Source organism: Antennarius striatus, chromosome 17 (genome assembly GCF_040054535.1).
Source record: "Antennarius striatus isolate MH-2024 chromosome 17, ASM4005453v1, whole genome shotgun sequence".
In the NCBI taxonomy this organism is placed as follows: Eukaryota; Metazoa; Chordata; class Actinopteri; order Lophiiformes; family Antennariidae; genus Antennarius; species Antennarius striatus.
The window spans coordinates 4932759-4959540 of NC_090792.1; the positions used below are offsets into that span (position 1 = coordinate 4932759).

At 41.5% G+C, this 26782-nt stretch overlaps 1 protein-coding gene across 1 annotated transcript in view; it reads left to right on the plus strand.

The window, feature by feature from the left end:
- The window catches only part of alk (ALK receptor tyrosine kinase), a 394873-nt gene that overhangs the window by 295476 nt on the left and 72615 nt on the right, over window positions 1–26782 (plus strand). The window contains exon 5 of the mRNA XM_068338207.1: window positions 9123–9256. Coding sequence (XP_068194308.1) covers window positions 9123–9256 — 134 coding nt within the window. The remainder of the gene's footprint in view (window positions 1–9122; window positions 9257–26782) is intronic.

Genomic DNA, 26782 nt, shown 5'->3' on the forward strand with positions numbered 1-26782 from the left:
CCAACCAAGACCTTCCGCAAATACAGCAACAACAAGCCATGGTTCACAGCCAAGCTGAGACAACTGCGCTTGGCTAAGGAGGAGGCCTACAGATCTGGGGATAGGGCTCTGTACCGGCAGACCAGGAACACACTGACTAAGGAGATCAGAGTAGCTAAGAGGAGTTACTCTGATAAGCTGAGAGGAAACCTTTCAGCCACCAACCCTTCGTCGGTGTGGAGAGGTCTGCAGGACATCACCGGCTACAGACGCCCGTCCCCCCCTGCTGAGGCCAACAAGAACCTGGCTGACGACCTCAACAGATTCTATTGTAGGTTTGAAAAGGCCTTCACACCCACCACCCCCATTCCACTATCTACAGCCCATATCACACCGCCATTCACACCTCCACTCCCCTCAACAAACACTGTCTGCACCCCACCCCCTTCAAACCCCCTGCCTGCCCCACCTCCAACCCCCCTCCCCTCCACAATCCCATCCCCTTCACACCCCCAGCCCACACCACCCCCAACCCCCCTCAGTGTGACCGTCCAGGAGGTGAGTCAGCAGTTCCACAGACAAAAGATCAGGAAGGCGCCAGGCCCTGACGGTGTCTCCCCCTCCTGCCTCAAGGTCTGTGCGGACCAGCTGGCTCCAGTCTTCACACAGATCTTCAACAGATCCCTCCAACTGTGTGAGGTACCCTCCTGCTTCAAGCGCTCCACCATCATCCCGGTCCCCAAGAAACCCTCCACCACAGGACTAAATGACTTCCGGCCTGTCGCTCTGACATCTGTGGTCATGAAGTCCCTTGAACGCCTCGTGTTGAGCCACCTGAGGGACATCACAGGACCCCTGCTGGACCCCCTGCAGTTTGCCTATCGGGCAAACAGGTCAGTGGATGATGCAGTCAGCATGGGACTGCATTTCATCCTGGATCATCTCGACCACCCAGGGACATATGCACGAATCCTGTTCGTTGACTTCAGCTCGGCGTTCAACACCATCATCCCTGAGCTGCTATCCTCCAAACTTCACCAGCTCACAGTCCCCTCTGTCATGTGTCAGTGGATCACCAGCTTCCTGACAGACAGGACACAGCAGGTGAGGCTGGGGGCGATCACCTCAGACACTCGGACAGTCAGCACCGGTGCCCCCCATGGTTGCGTCCTCTCTCCGCTGCTCTTCTCCATCTACACCAACGACTGCACATCCATGCACCCAGCCGTCAAACTCCTGAAGTTTGCAGATGACACAACTGTCATTGGACTCATCCAGGACGGGGATGAGTCCGCATACCGACAGGAGGTGAGACAGCTGGTGGACTGGTGTAGTCGCAACAGCCTGGAGCTGAACACGCTCAAGACTGTGGAGATGACAGTGGACTTTAGGAAGTCACCCTCCCCTCTGCTCCCCCTCACCATTGCAAACAGCCCTGTGGACTCTGTGGAGAGCTTCAAGTTCCTGGGGACTACTGTTTCCAGGGACCTGAAGTGGTCTCTCCACATCAGCTGCATCCTCAAGAAGGCCCAGCAGAGGATGTACTTTCTCAGGCAGCTAAGGAAGCACGGTCTGCCACAGGAGCTGTTGGTCCTGTTCTACACGGCAGTCATTGAATCGGTTCTGTGTTCCTCCATCACAGTCTGGTTCGGTGCTGCCACCCAAAGGGACAGGACACGACTACAAAGGACAATCAGGTCTGCTGAGAAGATCACTGGGACCTCCCTGCCCTCCCTCCAAAAGCTGTACTCCTCAAGAATTAGGAGTCGGGCAGGGAAGATCATCTCAGACCCAACACACCCTGGACACCGTCTATTCAAAAGGCTACCCTCTGGGAGGCGCTACAGAGCCCTCCTCTCAAAAACAACCAGACTCAAAAACAGTTTCTTCCCCGAAGCCATAAGACACTTCAACAATAAATTTTAACTATTTGTCTCCAAACCCCTGCAACATGCACTCAGCACCTGTACATCGTGTCCCCCCCCCCCACCTACTGCTTTTTGCTTCCTACATTTTGTATTTAGTATAGTTATTTATAATATTTAAGTATTTAGAATAGTTAACTTATGAATGAACAGTTTGAGACACCACCTGCCGGAAACAAATTCCTCGTCTGCTTTTTACAAACGATGGCCAATAAAGCTGATTCTGATTCTGATATTCTTTCTACTGATTAATATAACTTTTATATCATTTCAACTAGTAAAAAATATATTTTTCACTAAATCTAATATATGACTGGTATTATTATTAGTATTATTATTATTAATATTGCTCTCAGGACATTCCTCTATATGCCATCACCTTTTATTCAACCTCATCCCCAACCTAACTGTCAGCATATCCAGGCATGTGAGTAAGAGCTACCAAGAGCATGCATAAGAGGCTCTGGCACTTTGAAGAAGAATACACAACACACCCTTGTGTATTGGTAGTCCTGATGGATGGGATTCACCACTAATGCAAACCAGAACTCAGAAGAGAAAATAGGACCTTAATACAGTTAGAACACAAGCAACCTACATCCTATTGGACAAACATGCACAAACACACAAATGCACACGTACCAAATGAAAATTAAAAGGAGCACATTAGGCAAAGCAGAGCACTAAGGGAGCATAAATGAATAGCATTAAGAAATAAGAATTGTCAACTGTCAGCAAGGATTAGTTGGACTGAGCTGCTCTGCTTTGTTTTCTACCATGGAAAAAAATCTTGTTGACATGGGAGAGGCTCCCACCAGACAGAGAGCTGAGCAGAGGTCAGGTGATCTTTATATAACTGGCCGCTGAGACACAAAGGACCATAATGACAATTATTAGCATCTGCGTTTGGATTAGTCATGTATATCTAATCCCCACATGAAGAATCTTTATCATTCATTTACTTTTTATTTATTTATTTATTTATTTTCAGGACTGCTGCGCTTGTCATTTGGTTAAACTGTGAGTGATGAATCCTGGCTACTCTGGTCACTTAATCACTTTATCATCAGACATGACAATATTTCTATAGCGTTGCTCAGTTTTTGTACTCGTACTGAACATGTGCTAAACAAATAAATAAAAACATAACAGTGGTACAACTTCTCTCTGATTTAGAAGCCATCGTTATGTTCAGTTTCTTTCTTTGCACTTTTGTTCTGCCGAAATGACTAATGTTGGGTGATGTATTTTTATCCTTTTTCATCTAAGCTTTTTTGTTTTGTACGCGCCATATCACAGCCACTCGGAGTGCTGTGAACAAAAAGGCTATTTCCAAAACTGTTCCTTAGCTGACCTGCAGTACTCATCAAGACCTTACATATGTGACTCAGTTAGCACAATCATTTCAAGGTTATCAAGGGGACGATGACAGTGCTTATCTGGGGTTTCATTTCCTCTTTATAATGGGCTATGGCAGGGAGCAGGTCCCACACCGCTTGTGCAGTTCTACAACATCACTTCCCATCTGGACAGCACACCCCCTCCACTCATCTGGGGGACTAAGGAGGCTTCAGTGGGAAAGAACTGGAAAGAGGTAAAAGCAATGAGAGGAGAGAGGGTAGAGGAAGGGCAGCAAATTACAAAAAAAGAAGAAAAAAAAACATAAGAAGGGAATCTGGCAAAGGTAGTAATTCAAAGCCTGTTGAGTCAGAGCGCTGGCAATGGGGAAATCAGAAAGTCTCAGAGCCTGTTTGTTTAGCGAAGGCTTGTTTGTGTGCATTTATATTTGCTATACTCTTTCTTGCACAAATAAAGCATAAAATAAATCCAGATATAAACATAGTTGCAGACAGATTCCTAATTCCCAGTGCACGTGTCATAATTGAAAGGTAGACACCTACTAAGACCTGATGGAATGACATCTCCACCCGCAGTCTGTGTCGGGGATATCCTTTCAAAATGTCTTAAGTTAGTCTATTTTTGGTACGTGTAATTCTAATTCACTACAAGAGAACAAGTACACCATGCATCATGGAGGAAACAAAACTTTTTGATGTTGTGTCTATGAATATGGAGTCTGTGTCCTGCACTCCCAATAATGTTGTTTACACAGGTTTATACAGGAATCATCTATTTCTTTCTATTTTTTTTGTTGCTCAACTTCTACCAAACAGGCTGTAACTGTTTAACTTTTTCCTACATTTCTCATAAATGGATTTAGGTCGGAGTGTTTTTTGTTGTTGTTTTTTGAATAAAAAAAGATGGATTTAGGCTGTTAAAATGTAAATGTGAATGTTAGTATGTGGAAATCTTTTATGTTCTACACACAGTCAGTCAGGTTTTGCGTGATATTAAGGCTAAATAACATTTTTGTTATACAATATTTGTTTTTACACACAAACATACAGTATACATACAATAAGTATACAATATATTATATACTTATAGTATATACTTATTATATATTAGAGGGTGGCATTGTGGTGTAATAGGTAGCGCTTACCTCACAACAAAATGGTTTCAGGTTCAATTTCTTTCTGAGCAGACATTTGTATGCTCTTCCTGTGTCTATGTTCTCTCTGGGTTCTCTTGCTCACTCCCACCTCCAAAAACGCGCAGCTTAAATTCATTAATCACTCCAAGTTGTCCGGAGGTGTGAATGTGAGCGTGAGTAATTGTTAGTCTATGTGCGACTCAGTGATGTGTTGGGTGTATCCCACTCCACTCACATAGCTGACTGGGATAGGCTCCAGCGTGATGAGGAAGGGCAGCTGAAGATGAGACAATTATAGTCATGTCATTTACAAGATGAATGATTGAAGATGATTGAATATATATGTACAGTATTTTCCACCCTATAAGGCACACCTAGAGCCTTTAATTTTCTCAAAAACCGACAGTGTACCTTATAATCCAGTGGGCCTTCTTTGTGTACAAAGTTTTTGAAGTAGGCCATTCATTGAAAGTGCACCTTATAATCAGATGTACCTTATAATCCAGTGAGCCATATATATGAAAAAGGTTAAAAATGGGCTATAAAAAGGTTTGAAATAGGCCATTCGTTGAAGGTGCGCCTTATATGTATGTGTGTATACAGTATATATATGTATGTATGTGTGTGTGTGTGTGTGTGTGTGTGTGTGTATGTATATATATATATATATATATATATATATATATGGATTTCAAATCTTCTTGGTGTATTCTTTTGTTTAGTCATGCACTACAATTTTGTAATATCCTAGAATTCAAATTCTTTATTTGGGGGTCTTCAGCAGGTATGACATTAAAATGCGATTAATTAGATTAATTACAGTCAACCCTCAGTTTTCAAACATAATCCGTTCCAGTTCGAAAAGCGAGTTGTTCGAAATCCGAAACTATTTTTCCCACTATAATTAATGTAAATAATTTTAATCTGTTCCAAGTCTAAAAAACAACTTTTTCGAAGTTTTTTTTACTATTTTACACCATAAACAGCACTGTATACCATTTACCATAAATAAAAAGGGGTAGAAATAGACACTGTTTTATCTTAATAAAAGATATCCTATCGAACTTTGAACACGAATGCACTATGGAGGAAGCATCCTGGGCATATGAGTTCGCTCGGCTCCCAAGTGAGTTGCGTTCAGGTACCCTCTGCTTCTTTCGGTTTGGTCGAGAGCCGGATTTTGGTCGAGTTCAGAGACGTAAAATTCTCGGATTTTCCGGTTGAAAACCGATTTGGTCGAGAACAGAAGCGTTCGAAAACCGAGGTTTGACTGCAATTACAAATCCCATAATTACATTAATTTTTTTAATTGCCAGACAGCACTAATATATATATATAATATACTGTGTGTGTGTGTGTGTGTGTGTGTGTGTGTATACTGTATATGTACTGCAAGAAGGGTTACCAATGGTTGTACAGGTGCTGGTCATATAATTAGAATATCATCAAAATTATTTCAGTAATTCCATTCAAAAAGTGAAACTTGTAGAATGGATACATTCATTATAACTGACAACTAATGAAAATCCCAAATTCAGTATCTCGGAAAATTAAAATATTGTGAAAAGGTTCAATATTAAATACACCTGGTACCACACTCTAATCCGCTGATTAACTCAAAACACCTGCAAAGGCCTTTAAATGGTCTCTCAGTATAGTTCTGTAGGCTACACAATCATGGGGAAGACTGCTGACTTGATAGTTGTCCAAAAGACGACCATTGACACCTTGCACAAGGAAGGCAAGACACAAAAGGTCATTGGTAAAGAGGCTGGCTGTTCACAGAGCTCTTTGTCCAAGCGCATTAATGGTGAGGCAAAGGGAAGGAAAAGTGTACAAGCAATAGGGATAACCGTACCCTGGAGAGGATTGTGAAAAAAAACCCATTCAAAAAATGGGGGAGATTCACAAAGAGTAGACTGCAGCTGGAGTCAGTGCTTCAAGAACCACCACGCACAGACGTATGCAAGACATGGGTTTCAGCTGTCGCATTCCTTGTGTCAACCCACTCTTTAACAAGAGACAGTGTCAGAACCGTCTTGCCTCGGCTAAAGACAAAAAGGATTGGACTGCTGCTGAGTGGTCCAAAGTTATGTTCTCTGATGATCAGAACGGGGTGTGGATGAGCTTCAGGTGTGGATCCGTGGCTGCACCCACCAGCTTGGCCTCTCCCTGCCACACACCAGCACTGCCACGCCGAACCGTGACAGTACCCCCCCTCAAGGGACGGCCCCCAACATCCCATAAATGGTCCCAGGGAGGGTCAGGAACAGGTGCAGGATCAGACTGGGACTGGGGTGCAGGAACGGGATGAGACCGGGGTGCGGAAACGGGATGAGACCGGGGTGCGGAAACGGGATGAGACCGGGGTGCGGAAACGGGTTCAGACCGGGGTGCGGAAACGGGTTAAGACCGGGGTGCGGGAGCGGACTCGGGAGCAGGAGCAGACTCGGGAGCAGGAGCAGACCCGGGAGCAGGAGCAGACCCGGGAGCAGGAGCAGACCCGGGAGCAGGAGCAGACCCGGGAGCAGGAGCAGACTCGGATGCAGGAGCAGACTCGGATGCAGGAACAGACTCGAGCGTGGGGACGGGAGCAAGCTGGCGTCCGACCATGGAGAGCGGAACAGGCTGTGTTCGGGACGCTGGCACAGGAGCCAACTGGCGTCTGGGCGCGGGGACCGGAACAGGCTGAGGTCGGGGTGCGGGGACGGGAGCTCACACTCGAAAAGGCTCGGGGACCAGCAATGCAGGTGGAACTGGAATTCCAGTGTGAGCTGACAACCACTTTAAGGCGGCAATTCCCCGCTGCTTCAACTCTACAGCCCGTTCCGGATCCAAAGGCTCCTTCCTCGCCAGGACAGCACGAAGGTCAGTGTCCACTGCGTCCAGAGATGGCTGGTTTCTTCTGTCACGGGAGGCAGAATATGGACCCAAGTGCATGACACCAAAAGCGATTGTTCCATCCAGGATTTATTCAAAACTGAAAGAGTTCTCCAGACAGGCAAAAAACAATACAGACTTCCAGGAACTAAACGAGAGAAAATGAACCAGCACCGGCTGTGACAAAAAGCCTGGCTTAAAAGGCCTCAAGACAATCACCAAACAATGTTCAGATGTGCATGATCAAAATGGGTTGTGGATGAGCTTCAGGTGTGGAGCCGTGGCTCCACCCACCAGCTTGGCCTCTCCCTGCCACACACCAGCACTGCCACGCCGAACCGTGACAGCTGAGCAACTTTATGGAGATGCAGTTTTCGTTTCACAACAGGACTTGACACCTGCACACAGTGCCAAAGCTACCAGTACCTGGTTTAAGGACCGTGCTACCCCTGTTCTTAATTGGCCAGCAAACTCGCCTGACCTTAACCCCATAGACAATATATGGGGTATTCTGAAGAGGAAGATGTGACATGCGAGACCCAACAATGCAGAAGAGCTGAAGGCCACTATCAGAGCAACCTGGGGTCTCATACCACCTGAGCAGTGTCACAGACTGATCGACTCCATGCCACGCTACATTGCTGCAGTAATTCAGGCAAAAGGAGCCCCAACTAAGTATTGAGTGTTGTATATGCTCATACTTTTCAGTTGGCCATCATTTCCAGAAATCCTTTTTTGTATTGGTCTTGAGTAATATTCTAATTTTTTGAGATAAAGAATTTGGAGTTTTCATTAGTTGTCAGTAATAATCATCAAAATTAAAAGAAATAAACACTTGAAATAATCAGTGTGTGTGGGATGAATGTATACATTATACGAGTTTCACTTTTTGAATGGAATTATTGAAATAAATCAATAAACCAAATAGTTTGATTTCCTGTGTAACAATTCTGCTGAATTTGTACTCTTTAATCAGGATGTGACGTGTGAGTTTGGGAAATATGATGTATTTTATTGTGGGTTGTTTTTTTTTTTGGAGACGGGGGAATGTTTCTGTGTTTGTGATTTCTCTTATGTTGCTGTTTTACCTTTTCACTATGGGAATTGGGAATTACTTTTTTATAGAAATGCATTTACAGGGCATTCTCTATGTGTGGAGCCACCGCACAGGCGCAGGAATGAAAGGATGGGCAAACCAGGAGGAGTGCACCAAGGGAGTGGGAGGGAGACAGAGAGGGAGACACAGAGAGAGAGAGAGACACAGAGAGAGAGAGAGAGAGAGAGAGAGAGAGAGAGAGAGAGAGAGAGATAGTTGATGAGCTCAGAACCAAAGATAAATCAGCACAATTTGCTTAATAAAATTAGGGACAGTTAAATTAAAGAAAGCCAGGCGCTGGCTGAAGGAAGCCAGCATTTAGCGCAGGACTGCAGCTTAGTAACACACCAGAGCCTGACCTGAGGTCGTTACTGTCTTTCAATCAAAATCTGCTGTTATTGTGGATTTAAATCCTGATTCCTGCTGTAAGCCTTCAAACTGAGGCATCGCGTCGCACCTGGCCACCTTTAAACCTCCGCTACACCCAGAGTCTGAGGTGTGCTCACAGGGTTGCTATGCCTCAACAGACAAAGGAAGAAAGAGACCATCCCAAAATGGAAGGGGATGCAGAACCCCCCATGTCGGCTTCCGCTGAAGCTCTGGACAGTCCCTCCGTTCAGACTTTAGGAGCTCAGGCAGAGCAGGCCCAAGCTACCCTGACCCCCAGCACTCACAGGTGTGGGTGCTCCTGCCAGCCATGGTGTCTGGTCCTCACACTCACCCTACTCCTGCTTTCTCTTCTTGGCAGCTGGGCAGTGGTCCACCTCACCCTGGGGACCCACGGAGGATCGCCTTTCCGGCTCTCAACTAGCTACGACCAGAGGATTCCCCAGGATGACTTGGCTACTATCGAGCCCCACTTCACCACCAACTGCACCATGGGTAAGTTGGCTCATTTGTAACATTAGCTATGCTTAAGATGGGAGTGAGCAGCAAGGATGATTTTCCTAACTCTGAGTGTGCATAAATCTGTAAAAATTGAAAACATCTGAGTGACCAATCTGTAAAAATATTAGTGATGGATTAAAAATGAAGCGGTCCAAACAGGCACACAGTGATGATTAGGTGATCTTCCTGCTATATCAGTTGTTTTCTGAGTTTCCTGTCACAGTCTCAGTAATATAGATTGTTTGGGCTAAATGTGTTTCACATGCTTGCCTAATGACCAAGTTCCCAAAGCAACACAAACATGTCAAACTGGAAATTGCACAGCTACCTTCTGTGATTTTAACCTCATTACACCATTTTTGGATATAACATGTGCAAACAGCTTGAGACTCCTTCCCTGTCAACCTCAAAATATCATAGAATTTAATTAATATAACTAATTCAATTTCCTCAGAGGTTGGTGCAGCAAGACAGCAACTCCTACTTTAACATATCAAGTGTGTATTTTTCAGGAACTATGTATAAATCCTGTTTCAAGCAGCTGATTTATAGGAGTACAGACTGTGGGAATACAGACCATCAAACCTAGACAATGTGGTTTTAGTGGAACATATACGAAATTAAGCACATGTACAGTATGTACTGTCCAGTATATCATTACTTTTCAAACACTTACTTGTTAAAATAGATACATTTTCAAGGGTGAGTGAGAGTGTCACAAAGGGTGCCATTTCAGGCTTGTGTAATCTTGGTTTGCAGATCATGTTCGGGTCACATAAATTGGAATATAAAGTAGTGTGACCAAGAGAAATGTTATATGATTCATTTTATACAAAGTAGTTTCTCAAACCAGATTTGTGGTATAAGATTCTAAGAGTAACACACTGGGCTGCTCAGGATGCATTTGCTTCTATTATGTATGCTGTATCAAATATAGTGAAGAAGTTACTTTACATTTTATAGATTATAGGCTATATTGACATATTAGATGCTCTTTAGAGTCGTATGGGACACTGTTATGTGTTTTATTGCATCTCAACTGCAGAGCAAGCGCTAAAGTGGATGTTGGCAGGTGGGAGAACCTAAATTCTGGTGAACTGCAAGGCAAGAATAAATAAGTCATTTGTTGAATTATTATCACACCCCTAACCCTGATCGCAGGCAAAAGTTGAACCATTACTAGTATTATTATTTATCTATAGGAAGCTTGCTGTTATTTGTGTGTCTGTGTCTGGATAGACAGAATGATTAATTGACGTAGCCTGACAACTAAGTGTTTGGTCTTTTTATGGATAATATTTTAAAGAATAAATTATTTGAGCACGTTGTTCTTAACACTTACTGGGCAGTAAGTGTCTGTCTTATCCAAACAGAATCCATGTGTCTGTTTGGATAAAACAGACACATTGATCATTTTTGGTTGTGTGAACTGTCTCTGTTGCATTACATGTAATCTGGACCTACATTTGCATCTGATATCTGCACAGTAATTCTTGGTGGATCTGTTGAACAAAAGAGCAAAAGCTGGAGCAGCACAACATCCCCCATAATCCAGGTCTTTTCAAGCTTCTCATTAGGAAGCTTCCATTCTGCCATTTCTTTGTTTCTGAGGAATGACATAGAGTGGCTTTAAAAAGGTCATCAATCCCTGTGGCCTCTTCGTGAATAGATTTGATATTCTGACAGCATCAGTCTCTTTAAGCTTGTGACAATCAAACAGCCCCTAATGCTGAGTCAATACTTAGTTTCAGATGAATGAGGAAACATTTATCCAGCTCAATTCAAATAAGATTTCGTGTAGGGAGACAGTTGACCTACATTAGTGTAGCAGCATTTCTAACAGATGGATAACCCTGTGAACCAATATGGTCTATCATCAAATATCAAAATATGAACACTCCAGCAACACTTACTGTGTCAGAAACAACTTTATTATTGAATTACTAAATGTATTGTAAGGCCATTCCTAATAATGCGTATTGCTGGACTTTTCATCTCTTGCAGCTTTTTTCTCTTTTCTATGCCTTGGTAGTAAGGGAAGTTGTGCGAGAAACCCATATACTGCTGTTATCTGGGTATCAAAGATACTAATGCATGTGTGGGATAGACAAAAACAGGCAACCATGTCTTTGCATTTACAATCCTAATTTTCTTTTTTCACTTCTCCTATGTACCTCCTGGTTCCTGGTTTCATGGCATCTGCATCCTTTGTCTGTGATTTAACATTGAGTTTTATAATCCCAAATTACAACATAAATGTGTACTTATATAATTCACAATATGTTGTTATTCTGCATAAGCAATATGCCTATGGTCATAGGCGTATTGCTTATGTATCATTGAGAGTATCATTTAAAAAATGCAAGCTGAACAGCATTTGGCAGTGCACCACGTGGCTGAGGAAAGATTTGATCTCTTATTCAATGATCTTCAGTAACTAATTAAACTTTTCAACTTAAAAATAACTCTTTTAGAAGTGGTGTCACTGGCACAGTTTGCATATTGCAGCTGTGTGTTGCGTGTTTTCACAGGTGCAGAAAAGTCTTCCACAAAGAAACACGGTTAGATCAATTTCTGGGTCACAAGCAGACAAATGGAGAAGACATGAAACACGGAGGTGCTGAGCAGAGAAATGAGAAGACGTCATGAAAAACGCAAGGGGAGGGAAAACAAAATAGAGTACACATGGATGCATATTTAATTTTTCTGCACATCTGACTTTTACTTCTGCTTTAACCTCAACTTTCCTGGCCATATTCTCATTTAAAATTCACTCAATTGTCCCGAATTTTCCCAAATTCCCAATGTTTTTTTAAGGGGAATGTATAAAGTTTTAATCCCATCCTTATATAACTTAAATATACCAATTATTTTTTCAGTCTCTCTTTCTACAGAACAGGAAAGTTGCTGGTTTTCAAATTAAGCCTCAGATGAACAGTGTTAGTTTTGATTTTTTGCCAGTCATCCATGGCTAGTACAGAGATAAAATATGGGCACACAGCCTAACACTCATTGCATACATTCCTCTCTCAAACTAAGCCCCAATCCGTTTCGGCATACTCATCATCTGCCTCCATCTAAGCCTCTCCCACTTCCTGACACAACACCTGTCACAAAGCTGGGTTCAAATTACCTTCATGCTTACTTAGTACAGAACATGAAGACAGGTTGTTCATTGGACTGACACTACATACAACATGTTTGCTGTATTTCTTTAAGTCCCCTGCTGTAAATAGAAGTTTGTGGCCAGTCTTGCCAAGAATAAGAGGCCAATAACAAAAACATATAACTGAACTGGTTGTTCCCAATAAATTTAGCACTATGCAGAAGACTTCTGTGGACATTTAATATTGGGCTTTCACAATAGTTCTGTTTCATAACTATGAGTCCAACTTGGATGAAATTAGATTTGCAAATGAGTGGGAAAGAAAAGCATGTCCATGTCTAATTTCTGACCTCGTGTTTTGTTATTACTTCTTCTGCCTTGAGACACATAATTGAACAGTCTTCCTAATATTCCCCTCTTACTGGAGTCTGAGTTAGGTTCATCTAAACAAAGTGCATAAAACCAGTCTTAATCAGGTCTGATCTTTTGACTCTGAATTGAAATTTTAACAATGCCCATTTCCTCCCTTGTTGTTTTCTTGAGCAGAAAGACAATGATTACTCAAACCAGTCAAGTGAGTGGAGGTGTAGTCAATACAAGATAAATAAATGGAGCAGTGTCTGACTTCTTTCTCCATACCCTTCCACTTTAATTAACTCATCAGTCACAGGGCCAACAAGCAATCCAATCTGTTGCCCCTGAAGTGACTTGCGTGGTTATATGCCTATCTCTGAAGCTCATCCTCCTGACAGGAAGTTAGAATCCCGCTTTCTGCAAGTATTTGTGGTATATCTGTGCAGTGAACGTAATTACTCAAGCACAGGAAACCTGTCAGTGACACGCGTAAACTCCTATAGATTATCATCCTCAATGCAAACTGGCGATTGTGTTGAGTGACGAGCTTATTAACAGATTGTGTCAATAGCAGATTTGACTTTGCCTCAGTCATATTACTTCTGCGAAAGCAGAAGGTCACATTTGCTTTCACACTCATAATAATGTTTGTCCACCGAAAAGTGTAGTCCTTCTTGCTCTCCTGTATTATCCAGCAAACTGTCACATTTCATTTATCCTGTTGGACACATAGCTGAGACGAGGCAGCGGTGAACCCCATGGGAATCTGAACCGGTGACCTTCCCTTCCCTCGCACATTTCCTTAACCATTACAACTAGCTGCTGCAGGCCCTTAATGGAGCATTACAGCAAGTCTATACTTTGCGATTAGGTACACTGCAGTGCAAGGCTGTCCCTAGGTCCATCAATCACATTCGGCCCTGTGGAAGCAATGAAGGAAATGGGTTTGGAGAAAGCTGGCAGAGTGGGTAAGTGTTAGACAAGGGGATGGATGGGTGCTGGGGTTCTGCAGAGACAAAAAAAAAAACATTCAAGTGTCATGGCATAGGATTTAAATGAAAACAAATGTAATATCTCTAGCATTAGTTGTTAATGACATTTCTGCATTGTTACAACTGTATTATAACAAGAAATGAAACATGTTTTATATATGTATACATACACACACGTACATACACACATATATACTTACATGCATACATACATGCATATGTATATGCATGCATACATTCAGTACATACTGACATACAGACAGACATAGAGACATACATACATATATACATGCACCAGAAAAATAAAATCTGTTCCTTCAGGTTGAGACTGTTTATGAGATCAGGAAATGTCAGAATTGAAGGGGTTGAGGGATTTCATGTAGTGATGCAGTGGCCCTTAAGGATGAGTGATAGTGTCCAAGTGATCGTATTGTTTTCCATCAGTCTTCTCAGTACTTATCATCTCTGCCTGAGCACATTAATCCATAGATGCATGTGTGTGCAGGTTGAATACTGTCAAGCAGGTGCACACAATATTGCTTCTACTGTGTGATCGTCCTCAAAAACAAAAGCAAAAGCAACCCCTTATGATGTTTGCACAGAAATTGTCCTGAAGTGTTAATGATGGCTCAGTTTTTTAACTTGTGTTACAACTGTAAAATAAAATTTTCATAAGCACGGTCAAATAAACTTAAAGTAGACAAATTTGTGTTTGGAAGATTATTTATTTGTTGTAACAATGCTTCTTGGAAATAAATAGCATCGTTGGAAAGCCTGTTTATTCCCCTTTTAGATAGTGCCACACTTGTAACAATCATGCATTTGAGCAGCAGAGCTAAGTATCTATTCACCATCCACACTGCAGACTTCTCCTACAACTCCCCAGTTGTCACCTGCAGAAGTTCTCTGACGACTCTGTGATTGTTGGCCTCATCACTGATGGGGACAACAGAAAGTACAGAGAACTGACTTTGTGGACTAGCGCCAGTGGAACCGCCTCCAGATCAACACAGGGAAAACCAATGAGCTGGCGGGGGATTTCCGTAGGCAAGCACTCTGCCCGGTAACGCCAGTGGACATCCAGGAAATGGACATTGAAATGGTGTCATCCTATAAATACCTGGGTGTTCACCTCAACAATGGACTGGATACGACCAGCACAAATGCTCTTTACAAAAAGGGTCAGAGCAGACTTTATCTGCTCAGAAGGCTGAGGTCTTTTGGAGTGCAGGGGCTACTCCTGAAGACCTTCTATGACACTGTGGTGGCCTCAGCAAATTTTCATGGGGTGGTCTGCTGGGTGAGCAGCATAACTGTAGCCAACAGGCAAAGACTGGACAGGCTGATTAGGAAGGCGGGCTCTGTCCTAGGATGCCCCATGGACTCAGTGGAGGTGGTGGGAGAGAGTAGGATGACAGCCAAACTGTCATCAATGATGAAGAACAGCTCCCATCCCCTGCAGGGCACGCTAAGATCACTGGAGAGCTCCTTCAGCAATAGGTTGCTTCACCTAAATTGCGTGAAGGAATGCTATCGCAGGTCTTTCCTGCCCACGGCTGTCAGATTGTACAATCAGCACTCCTCCCAGCCGGCCACAAACAAACAATTACGCACACAATCCAGTTGAATAGTGTAGTTTGTAGCTTGTAGCCTGTAGTTTGTTGTTGGCAATGTGAATTAGTGATTAGATAGATAGATAGATAGATACTTTATTAATCCCGGAGAAAATTTATATTGTAAATTGTTAATATGTACATCATATGTTAGTACATATATTATATGTTACATCCATCTAATATATATGTATTGTCTATTGTAGTACGTATGTACGAACCCCCCCATCCCCTCTGCTGCTGCAATCATGCAAATTTCCCCACTGTGGAACTAATAAAGTTCTATCTTATCTTATCTGAGTTGTGCTCAAGAAAAATGTGACAGTCAAACAGCCTATTCCCTCTGTTCTTGATTCGTTTTTGAGCTTCTGGTACCCCAGTGCTGCCAGTCAGGTGCCTTTGAAAATGGGTTCTGCTTCAGTGGTCAGTAGGTGTCTGCTCCAAGAATCGGCATGCCAATACATGCCTCTCGAATAATAATAATAATGGACTAGATTTATATAGCGCTTTTCTGGACACTCAATGGATCCATTATTCATTCACTCCTCATTCATACTTGGTGATGGTAAGCAATGCGTGTAGCCACAGCTGCCCTGGGGCAGACTGACGGAGGCGTGGCTGCCAATCAACGCCTACGGCCCCTTCAATCACCACTGGAACAATCACATTCACACACCAGCAAGTGCTTCACTGGAGGAAGGAGGGTAAAGTGTCTTGCCCAAGGACACAAAGACAAATGACACGGCGGGAGCGGGAATCGAACTGCCGATCTTGAATCATTGGACGACCTGCTCTACCACTGAACCACTGTCGCCTCGAATGGGCGTTCCAAGATCACCTCAAGAATACAGTTTCCTCACATTGTTAACACATGTGTGTTGTAGGTTGTTTTCTACAGAATTGCAGTCAAGGTTTGCAGAGCTTATGGCTCTTTCACCAGACAATCCAGAAAAGACTACACATGGTCAATCTTCGGTCTCATAGGGCTCCCAAAAGGCCTACCATGGCCGTCCTTCACCATCAGGTCCATCATCGCTGGTGTCTACAGCACCAACACTTGAATCTGAACATGTGGAGGAACATTCAGTGATTTAATATTGTGTCTACAGCTGTTGGGTTGTAGGCTAAAAGTGTGGAGAAGGTGTGGAGAACACTATATTGATTGCTGATGGTGTGGGGTGTCATCTACCTCACTGGACAAACAAGACTTGACATCATTGAAGGTAACTTAATGGAGAGATGTGTCAGGATGAGATTCTTCAACCAGTGGTAATTCCATATCTCCACAGTCTGTGATCAAACTCCCTTCCCCACAGACTGTGGTTTACCAGAGATTTCCATACAAAATTTTGGAGTGAAGAGGATGTAATGGCAGTACTGAGTGGCTGGTGGGATCAGCTTGGGTGTGTTGTTTTTACCAGAGTGACCAACACAACCATGTTGGTTGAGTTACATCAAATGCTGGTTGAAGAATGGGATGCCGTCCCACAGCAGTGTGTGACCACGCTCTTGACCAGCATGAGGAGGAGATGCCAGGCTGTTGTGACTGTGTATGGTTCTTCCACACACTACTGTGGTTCATGTTGTTAAATTAATAAACTCTTAAATTGCCAATATGTGTTGTTTCTTGACCGGACAGAAAAGATTTGTCACATTTTTTCATGGGCACAACCCAGATTTGTGCTCTGCTGCTCACCCCACAAATATATGTTCCTCACAAGCATAGCACTATTCAAATGGGGAATGAAAAGGCAAAAACAGCCAACAAAAAACAACAAAGAAATAATCCACCAAACACACATTTCCTTACTTTTTGTGTTAAGTTTTAATAAGGCACACTTTTTAAAATGGACTACTATATTGGAGGTGTCTTATATGGGAAATTTGAAATATACCAATATAGTGAAAATTGCAAAATTATTGAAAATTATTAGTTGATTGTTCAATTGATGTAGTTCTGGATGGAAAACTTATTTAAAATGAGAAAATCTGAGGAAAAATAGTAGCCATGGTTTCAAAACTACCTGTGGACTTGGTACGTTTTTATGTGGAATGCATATGCTCTTCACATGTATGTGTGGGTTCCGTCTGGGTTCATCCAGTGTTGATAGAATAAGACCAGCCCACTTAGCTGACATTTCCTGTAAATATGAGGCCCTGCACAACACACCCTGAACTCTAAACTGTTTCTTGTCACCTGTCCTGGAAGGTAATGAATAGAAACTATGTTTTAGTTGAGCAGACAGAGATGTTAGTGAACTTATCAGGGAAACATGGTATGATCAAATATGTGCACTCTCCTGGGTTCAAACAGAATCTGCATTTGTCTCAGACAGTCTGTATGTACTGCCATGTCATTGTGCATGTCTGCATTGCCATCTCATGTATGTTTATTGGTTTGAAGGACATGCTGGCTAAAGCTGTACAGCTGATGGATGGCTGCAGCATTTACTATAACATATACATTAATCAGCTGAAGAATGTTGAAAGTCCTGTTCCCCTCTGCCCGACGTAACATTAAAGAGATGCTGACTGGCATTGATTCAAATGTGCATTTAACATATGCTGATCAAGTATCATGTCTATCAAAGGAACAGCTTCACCAACTGGATTGTTTTGCTAAAGGTTGTGCTTTGTTGCCATTTGAAATCTCAATGGCAGCAGAAGTTAAAGTAAATCTACATCAAGCTGCAAGCAGAGTAAAATCAAACAGATACCAAAACAGAAGAAGACTAAATATATTCTTCATTAGAAAAATGTGAACATGGTTAGAATAATGAATTTGATTATACGTGGATCAATTTCAACTCAAAGTTGATTATTAAAAAAAAAAACTTGAAATATGATGCAAATGTTTTGTTGAGTGTTGATGATACAAATCGCATGGTTTCTGTTTCTATTTCTGTTACATTTTCAGGATACTTTAAAACACATTGTCAGCAAACAATGAATATTAAATTATGGAAAACACATGTGACTGAAAAGCAAAACAACATAGCTCCTTAATTAAAAAGAGATTCAACAAGGCTGTATCTAGAACTCTGAACTTCATCACATCCCACCTTTTAATCTGTTGCCCCAGGCTTTCCTGCTAGCAGCATCCCCTCATCACACTTTCTGTTGCAGGCTTCTTTCCAAGGCAATCTACACAGGCAGTTTAGTTTTAAGATATTGAGCAAATGTTAAACAGCCCAGGGCACAGAGTAGACTGTTCCCTGCATCCATATGCCAAATGAGCAGATGTCTAAATTAACCCTGACCCAGCAGGAAGGAGGAAGAGTTACAGACTAAAGAATCATTGATTAACAGTCAGTCATAAAGGAACTTAAATCATTCACTATGCAGATAGAACAGGTTTGTGGATAGTTAGCATGTAGTAATGACTTAACTGTCTCCAGTATATATTTAACAATGCAGAGACAGTGGACGTGAATCTCAAGTAGGAGTGGTAATGCATGGAGCTCTTAAGACATTACACCAACTTTTTTCTGTTCTTTATTGACTCAGATCTACAACTAGTAGAAACTTCAACATTGACTAAATTCATGTTCTTGGAAAACAGCCTCAGCTGGATCCCAGTGCCTGCTGAATTAATTACAGATTTGTTGAAGGTTTTAGTTATGAAGCAGAAAAAAAATCAGGACTGCTACTTCTTTGGAGGCGAAGAGCTCGGTCACATTCATATTGCCAGTCCTTTATATTTTAAACCTATATGTCAGTGCAGGTATTTGGCATCTTGGATGAAATGGATCCAATCCTGCTAACTTGTAATGAAAAACATAAATCCTACAACTAAAAGGAAATGTCTACAATGACGAAATCAAAGCTCTTTGTACAATGCTGACAGATTCAAAGTATTTAAACTCACCGCATACATTTTTTTCTGAGGACAGACGCCTTAACGTCAGCAAACTCAGTTCTTACTCAGCTTCATAAACAAGAAACAGGTCCAACAAGACACCTCAAGGATTATCAGAAAACATGGCACAGTAAGATATAATATAAAATATATAAACCTATATCTTCTTGGAGATGAGATGATTTACAGCCGCTTATTCACCATGCTGGTCTGTTGGAGCCCATTGCAGCCAGCCAGCTCATTGTAATGCAATGCACAGACAAACAACCACTCGCACACACACTCACACATATGGAGAAGTTGGAGTTATCAAGTCACCTAAGCTGCTTGTTTTTGAAGCCGGAGAACCCAGAGAGAACCCACACAGACAAGGAGAGAACATACAATCTCCATTTATCTTCTTGTAGAAAAGATGATAAAATCCTCTCTAATCTCAGGCTTGATCTTTGCCTGCCTGTAAATGCTATGAATCCTATGAATAAATAAAACATAGTGTGCACGTAATAACTGGTGCAAGTGAACTGTCAAATATACAATACAAAGAATACATGAATACATTTCCAATTGTTTGCAACGGGAATACAAATAGCCATTTAATACACAAACACAATAAAATTTAGAAAAGGTGAATGAGTTTTTATCTTCATATACATAGTACAATGTTGGGGGGGTCTCTCTATTGTTCTCTCTGCATTGTGACCCCTTCCTGGAAGATACATTAGCACATAGACTGAGAACTGGGACTTGAACCACCAACCTCAGACACTGCTATCTAGGTATTGTTTTCAATCTCTACCAGGCCCTCTTGTGTTGCAGCTTCAGCATGGAGAATGACAGATAGTGATAGTGATTGGGGAAAGCTCTGATCAATCGAGCATGGCTGTGTGCAGTTAATTGACATCATGGGTGAATTGCTCTTGTCCTGCTGTGTGTCCAAGTGGAAATACTGCTGCATTCATCTTCAGTATCCCAGCCTCTGTAGATTTCTCTGAGTGTCTCCAGATTCTTCCCTTGAATGTTGTGACAATTCAGTGGTATCCCTTGATCTGGCCTCCAGAGAGAGATTCTCCTGCCAATGAGAAGATAGGTCCTCTGATGTAAGACAAAGCAATGATTGCAATTGTATGAGTGAATAATTACAGAAATTAGTTATAACTACATCTACATCAACCTCAGACACTGAGGTTGATGCATGGTTCGAGTGTTGTTGTCATTTATTTTTGCTCTACAGTATACTGAACATGAAACCACACAATTCTTCAAATTAATTCCTTATGTTGTTTGAGAGAACACACATGAGTTTCAGGATATGAATGTCATGCTTGCTGATCCATAAGAAACCAAAAATGATATTAATTGCACCCTGAATCTACCCTCAGCAGGAATCTGTCCTCATAATTGGAGACTCATTTTGCAGAGCGGCTTTGATGCACTTGTCTGTATTCAAATCTTTGTGCAACATCCATTAAACTATGCAAAAGTTTTAGTCAACTGGAAAGATAAACTGCTTTGCATGATCTCATGATATCATACATAGTGAGACATCTCTATCAGTAGAATGTCAAAAACAGAATGTGCATGACTCGGTTATGCAAACTGTTCAGTAGTGAATTGGTTTCAGCTGGAAAACAGGAAGCACAACATTAGTTCAATTCATTATTAGCAGAAAACCTTGTGGACCTAGCAGTTGACCCAACGGATCTCAATAACAAAGCTGTTTTATTCCTCTGACCCTCTTTCCATGACTTTAAGGGCCTTCAAACTTCATTTGTGATTCAAATATTGTCTGTTTCTCTATATGTACTTGAAATTACCACTGCTTATGAGCATTTTTAATCAAACATCCTTCAACAAAAAGGGTTTATGGACCCTAAGACCAGTGAAGTACACACATTTAACCATGAATGTCCTATATTATACTCTTTGTAATAAATTTTATACCCAAACTGATGGGTGGTCTTAAATTTCAGCTGTCTTAAAGTCACTCAAACCATCTCTACTCAGAACAGGCTGTTTCAGACCTCCATCCTTAAATGCTAATGAGCTACATGTACATCTGTCAACACACGTTACAAACCCCTCTCATGGAGAGGACATGGTTAATAGTATAAAGTTGTGGGAAAATGTTGGTCAGATAAAGTGGACTGCTGTATACTACTTTACTTGTGTATCTGGTGTGCCCGAATGGTAAGGCAGGTATAATCAACAAAACAATAAGGCAAAGAACCAATCACAGTGAAGATTACTAAACAATACGTTAACTTAACAACCAATCGTTCCACTGCTCTAATGTATGTTTTAGCAACTTTACATACCTCCCTTATTTCAAAATGCTTTTAGCTGTTTTCCTTTTCCATAGTCTCCACAGCTTTAAAACTGCTGCACGTGAACAGAATCACACACTAATAGAATACCTACACATAAAGGCACAGTCCATTCTTTTTCAATGTCTTACAGCTCTTCAATGAGACACGGTGTGGGCCTTCTATTGGTTCTCATTGAGTACCCAGGTTGGATTGGTATGTTAGGATTAACATTGGTATTTTCCTCTTGGTGATCAAGCTCCTCATCTGGCAAATCTGAAAGGTGTAAGTCAAGATCATCCTCTACAAAAGATATAGTGTGGTCTGAGCCAATCACAACTGAAGATGGAATCTGTTTGAAGTGGGAGGAGTTCCTTGTTACTTCATGTCCAGATTGGGCAGCTGTTATTATTGACCCTTTGACCTTCATGACGATGTAGGGCTTAGCGAGGTAAGGAGTTTTTAACTTGCCTTTGATCAGCTGATGGCAGAGTATAGTGTCACCTGGTTTAAAAACAGTGTGCGGGGCTCTATTCCAGCAGTCAGTGTGTTCTTTCATGCGTTTCTTGGCACGGTTATCTGTGTCATGCAGTTAGGAATTAGGTGTGGAGTGATGAATGGTGGGTAGGGTGGTATGTAGCTTCCTTCCATTCAGTAACTCAGCTGTAGTCTGTTGAGTGCTACTATGAGGGGTTGCACGGTAGTTTCTGTGAAACGTGTAAAGGCTTTGTTTCCAAGGTTTGCCTTTTGAATGAGGAGCAGTAATTGTCTTCTTCAGGTTTTCATAAAGTGCTCTGCCTCGGCATTTTCTCTCGGCCAATAAGGTGTTATTCTCCTGTGTTTGAAACCAAGGTATTGGCTGAAGTCTTTGAAGGGTTGTCCGTTGAATGGTTGTCCGTTATCCGTTTTGACAAGAGTTGGATTCTCAAGGGATGAGAAGATCTTGTCCAGTTTGGGAATCACGTTAGTGGCTGCTGTGGACTTGACTATTTCCACTTCCAGAAATCTCAAGTACTCGTCAACAACCACAAGTAGGTATTCACCTGTTGTTCGTCCATGCCTGAAAACCATGCTTTTTTTCCCTCAGGAGCTGTTTGGTTTTGACAATGCCTAAATGACTAGCATGGGCTAGGCTGACAGCTTTGTGGTGGAGAGATGAAGGCAACACAATTGTTGTACTTCTGAGAAGATTGTTCTTGTCGGTGTTGACTGTTAGTTCATGACACATACGGTATAGAGCTTTCATTTGGAGACTAGCGTCTGTTGTGTCCGTTGGTGCCATATTGCCAGTTTTCTGTGATTAGGAAGTGTATCGCCTTGCATAGGACTGCATCTTTCTTCTTTGTTTCTTCTTGCACTTCTTCAAGTGTCATTGCTTTTGGGACTGCATTGTCAATTTTTACCATTAAAAGTGAAGCCCAACCACGGTCTCTTCTGCTCTTCTTTGGCTGGGACAGTTGATTTGTACAACCAACAACTGAGCAACTTGTGCGTCTAACTGAGCAAATACATTGTAACACACTGCTACGTTACCACCGGACACCAAGAAATTCACCTTGGGGATGAACTAGCCCTTATCTGGGGAGTTGGCGGTGTTCTCGCTTAGACGGGGCCAGGCTATGTCTTTCACTCCTGTTAATTACTCCTGTCTATCATTCCTGTCAATCACTCATGTCAACCACTCCTCTCTTTACGTTATAACAGGAGTTGATTTGAAACAGTGTGTTTTAATGACCTTCATTTTGGAAAATTTTGAAAGTGTATTGCAGTAAGTGCCTGAGGAATCACTACTTTCTATTCCAGTTTATGCCTCTTTTCAGTCATGCCCTAAGGAAGACCCATCCTAAGTCAAAACCTGGTTGGTGTTTTCCTCTTTTTGTGATATTTTTCTGAGATTTTTTTCTCTCACACAGGCCATAATCAATAAAGGTGTTTTAACTACATCCTTGGGTCACTGCGAGTGTGCCTGAAGTAAGCCCAGAGGCTTTTTGTTGTTTACAGTGGACCACTTTTTATATTCTAGGGAAGCTGGCATTCACCTGGAGTTTACTACTACATAACACTGAGCAGCCAATCATCTTCACTGTTATTTATGAAGAAAATTACTCAACAAAAACGCAGCGGGTCCACCATACCCATGAACAGTGGCTGAATAACAAAAATATGAACAACATACAAGGGTTATGATAGTGTAGAAATTAAGTACTTTTAGGCTGATGTCAAAAGTTCTAATTTTTCCCCAAAAGTTGTCAGGTCTTCATTGCTTAAAACTAAATCACAATGTCAATTTCAAAGTTCCTCATCTATCCATTTACCTTTGCATAGCTCAAGCATTGTGTTGCATCAGTCAAACAAAATGAGGAGAGACAGGTAAAACTGAATTTGTGTATCTATTGATCTCTTCCTCATCTTCTTGCCTACTGGATGTCACCAGCTATATGGATTCCCATGTTCTAATTCACTCTTGTCTGAGTACTTGTTCATCATTCAGCAGTTATCCACTCAAAGATGTTATCAATCAATTCTTATTACTCAGGTGTTGTGACTGATGGAGCTGTCTCTCCTCCCGCCCTCCTGATATTAACACAAAAGGAAGGATTGTGGAGGAGTCTAGTCAGCAGATGAATGTCTGTCTTACTGTCTCTCTACTGTTCCTCTGATTTAATAACATATGATCTGTGTCAATGTAGATGGAGGCCTGTCTCCTCTCCACAGAATCAGGTACTGTTGTCTGGGCACAACGCAACAAAAATACAGTATGTAAATATGAGATGGTCATAAGATGTGGTTTAGTGGTGGATCAAACACACATAAACACACACAGCTATCACACAAGAGACTGGAGAGGAATCACTGATGTGTAGATTCTCACTCGTCCAGGTCATGGCCATCCTTTTTTTTTTTTTTAGTTTTGAAGACATTTCATTTCATCAACAGGCTTGAAATATCTTGACATCAATTCAGTCCCTTGGTGCATCATTGATCTTTCTCAAAGATAAAATAACCTAAGATAAGATGCCATGTCATGGATTTAAAGTTTTTACATCCATTAGATAGGGTTCTGTGGCTTTGGAGGATTTTGCATGTATACATGTGTTGTTTGTGATGAGCTGAGATGAGAATGTGTGGACTTAGTAGACCATGATGTTATTAATATGCATACTAGCTGTGGACTATGATTTTGAAGCCATCTATATAGCATTACAATCATATATTTCTTGTCTAAACTTGCAATGAAATGATAGCAATAAGGTGGCTGCTTCCCAAAGCATACACTGTTGTATGACTTCATTCCAAATGAGACCATATTTTACAAACTGAACTTCATGCTGTAATGAAAATGACGTGAAATTGAAGACTTAGAAATAATTTTCAAAAAGTTACATACAACTTAACGTCTGTTTTACAACCACAGAGTCTCCTCTCACTGGTCATAAGAAAGAATACAAGATTAAAGCACACTTCTCATGAAATCTTTCGATGATACCGTGACTGGGACAGACCTGCAACTCTAAAAGTATTTGATACTGTTTTGGATATAGACTGAATAGAGGATGCAGAGAACAGGCTTAGATGGAGGCAACTGATTCGCTGTGGTGATCCCTGAAGGGAAAAGCCGAAAGGAAGAGAAGAAGAAGACTGATTAGTTATGAAAACCCAGACGGTTTGAAGGTATCCATCTGAACATGATGCTGTAAATATGCTTTTTTAGATTTTTTTATTGATATAATTAGCAATAATAATTAAAAAAGAATGTCTAAATGGACATCTGAGAAACCTTGAGTGGCAATTTGTCTCATAGTGTTTCATTCGTTTGGACTGAATTCTGTGCAGTGATATTCTTGATCTCTAAAAATATATTTGCTTAATTACTGCATGAAAGACTCCTTTTAGCTTTTTGAGTGTCAGGTTTGTTATATTTGCTCACACTTTCTAGCATTTATTATTATATCAGAATTGGTTTTAAGTAGTACTTCAGATACAAAAGCTGCAAAATTTATCTCAATGAGCTAAAGTCAACCAATTCCCTTTAGAAATGTTGTTTAAATTGTTGTTTATGCACCCAGCTCTCTTTGTCAGTAACAGTTTCCACTCTTGAAATAATAACAACTATGCTCATATGCCCTAATTGTTAGCTGCTTAGCTGTGTCCACCAAGAACTTAGATTACCATTTATGTGTATCCATGTTGTGCTACATCGGTGGATGCCCGGCCCCTGGAGTACCTTACCATTCATTCATCATTCCCCTCACAAAGACAAACCAACTGCTTAAACGCAGGGAAAACAAAATACAGTCACTGCTACAGGCACTTCTTCCCTCACTGACCCATTTGTTTTCACAATCTGACAGGGGTGATTTAAGAACTGTGGTAGGCCAAGAGTGCAGCGGCTACGTCTGACTGCACGAACCTGCTCCAGGAGCCCAAAGTTCAGTGACATCGCCGCTTCCATACTTTTTACCCCATTGTCATTAAAGTAAGATAAATCGATGGATTAACAAGCCTCGCCTTGAGGCCTCACTGAACTCTAGATAAGTTTTCTTTCTTGATAAATCATTTGACTTAGAGTGTCAACATTTTGCAGAGAGGAAGCCACTGAACACAATGCATAATGCATGTGTCGAGCCTGACCCAGTACACATAGAAAAAAATAAATCTATAACCACACGAAATAAGCAATCATCTTCCTCAACTCATCTGAATAAAAATTCACAATTTATCTTATTCCTTAACTTTTTTGTGTGGACATTTGCAAAGTCCAGTTTAAGGTGTGGGAATGTATTCACTGCCCCATTGACAAAAAAGGTCTGAAAGAAATCATTCAGCTCTTTCACTCAGGATATGACGTTTTAAAAGAATTAAAGCTGGATTATTAACTGCCATGTTAATGCGGCTCTATCTAACCATTTATAGTGGAAGGCCAATGTGTTTTTGTCTGACAAACAAAGATCTTTCCACTGATTCCACCGAGTTGATTATGTCAGTTTCCCACTGATTTCTCAACCAGTCACAAAATAGTAAAATGTGATGCCGTGAGTGTGATATTTCTGCCCTCTGCTGCACTTACATTTCTCCATGTAGCTCTAATGAGTGAATGTCAGTAATGACTGCAGTGCTATTACCGGAATGTACTGCTTTATTTGTGTGATTAAACTTTTTACATTGCAAATTTTATGAGCAGGTAATTCATTTAACTTTTGCATTAGTGTGAACTGACACATTTTACTTGGCCATATTAAATTAAATCTCATCCACCCACACAATTTGCCAAAATGCCTGCTTCATAAATGAT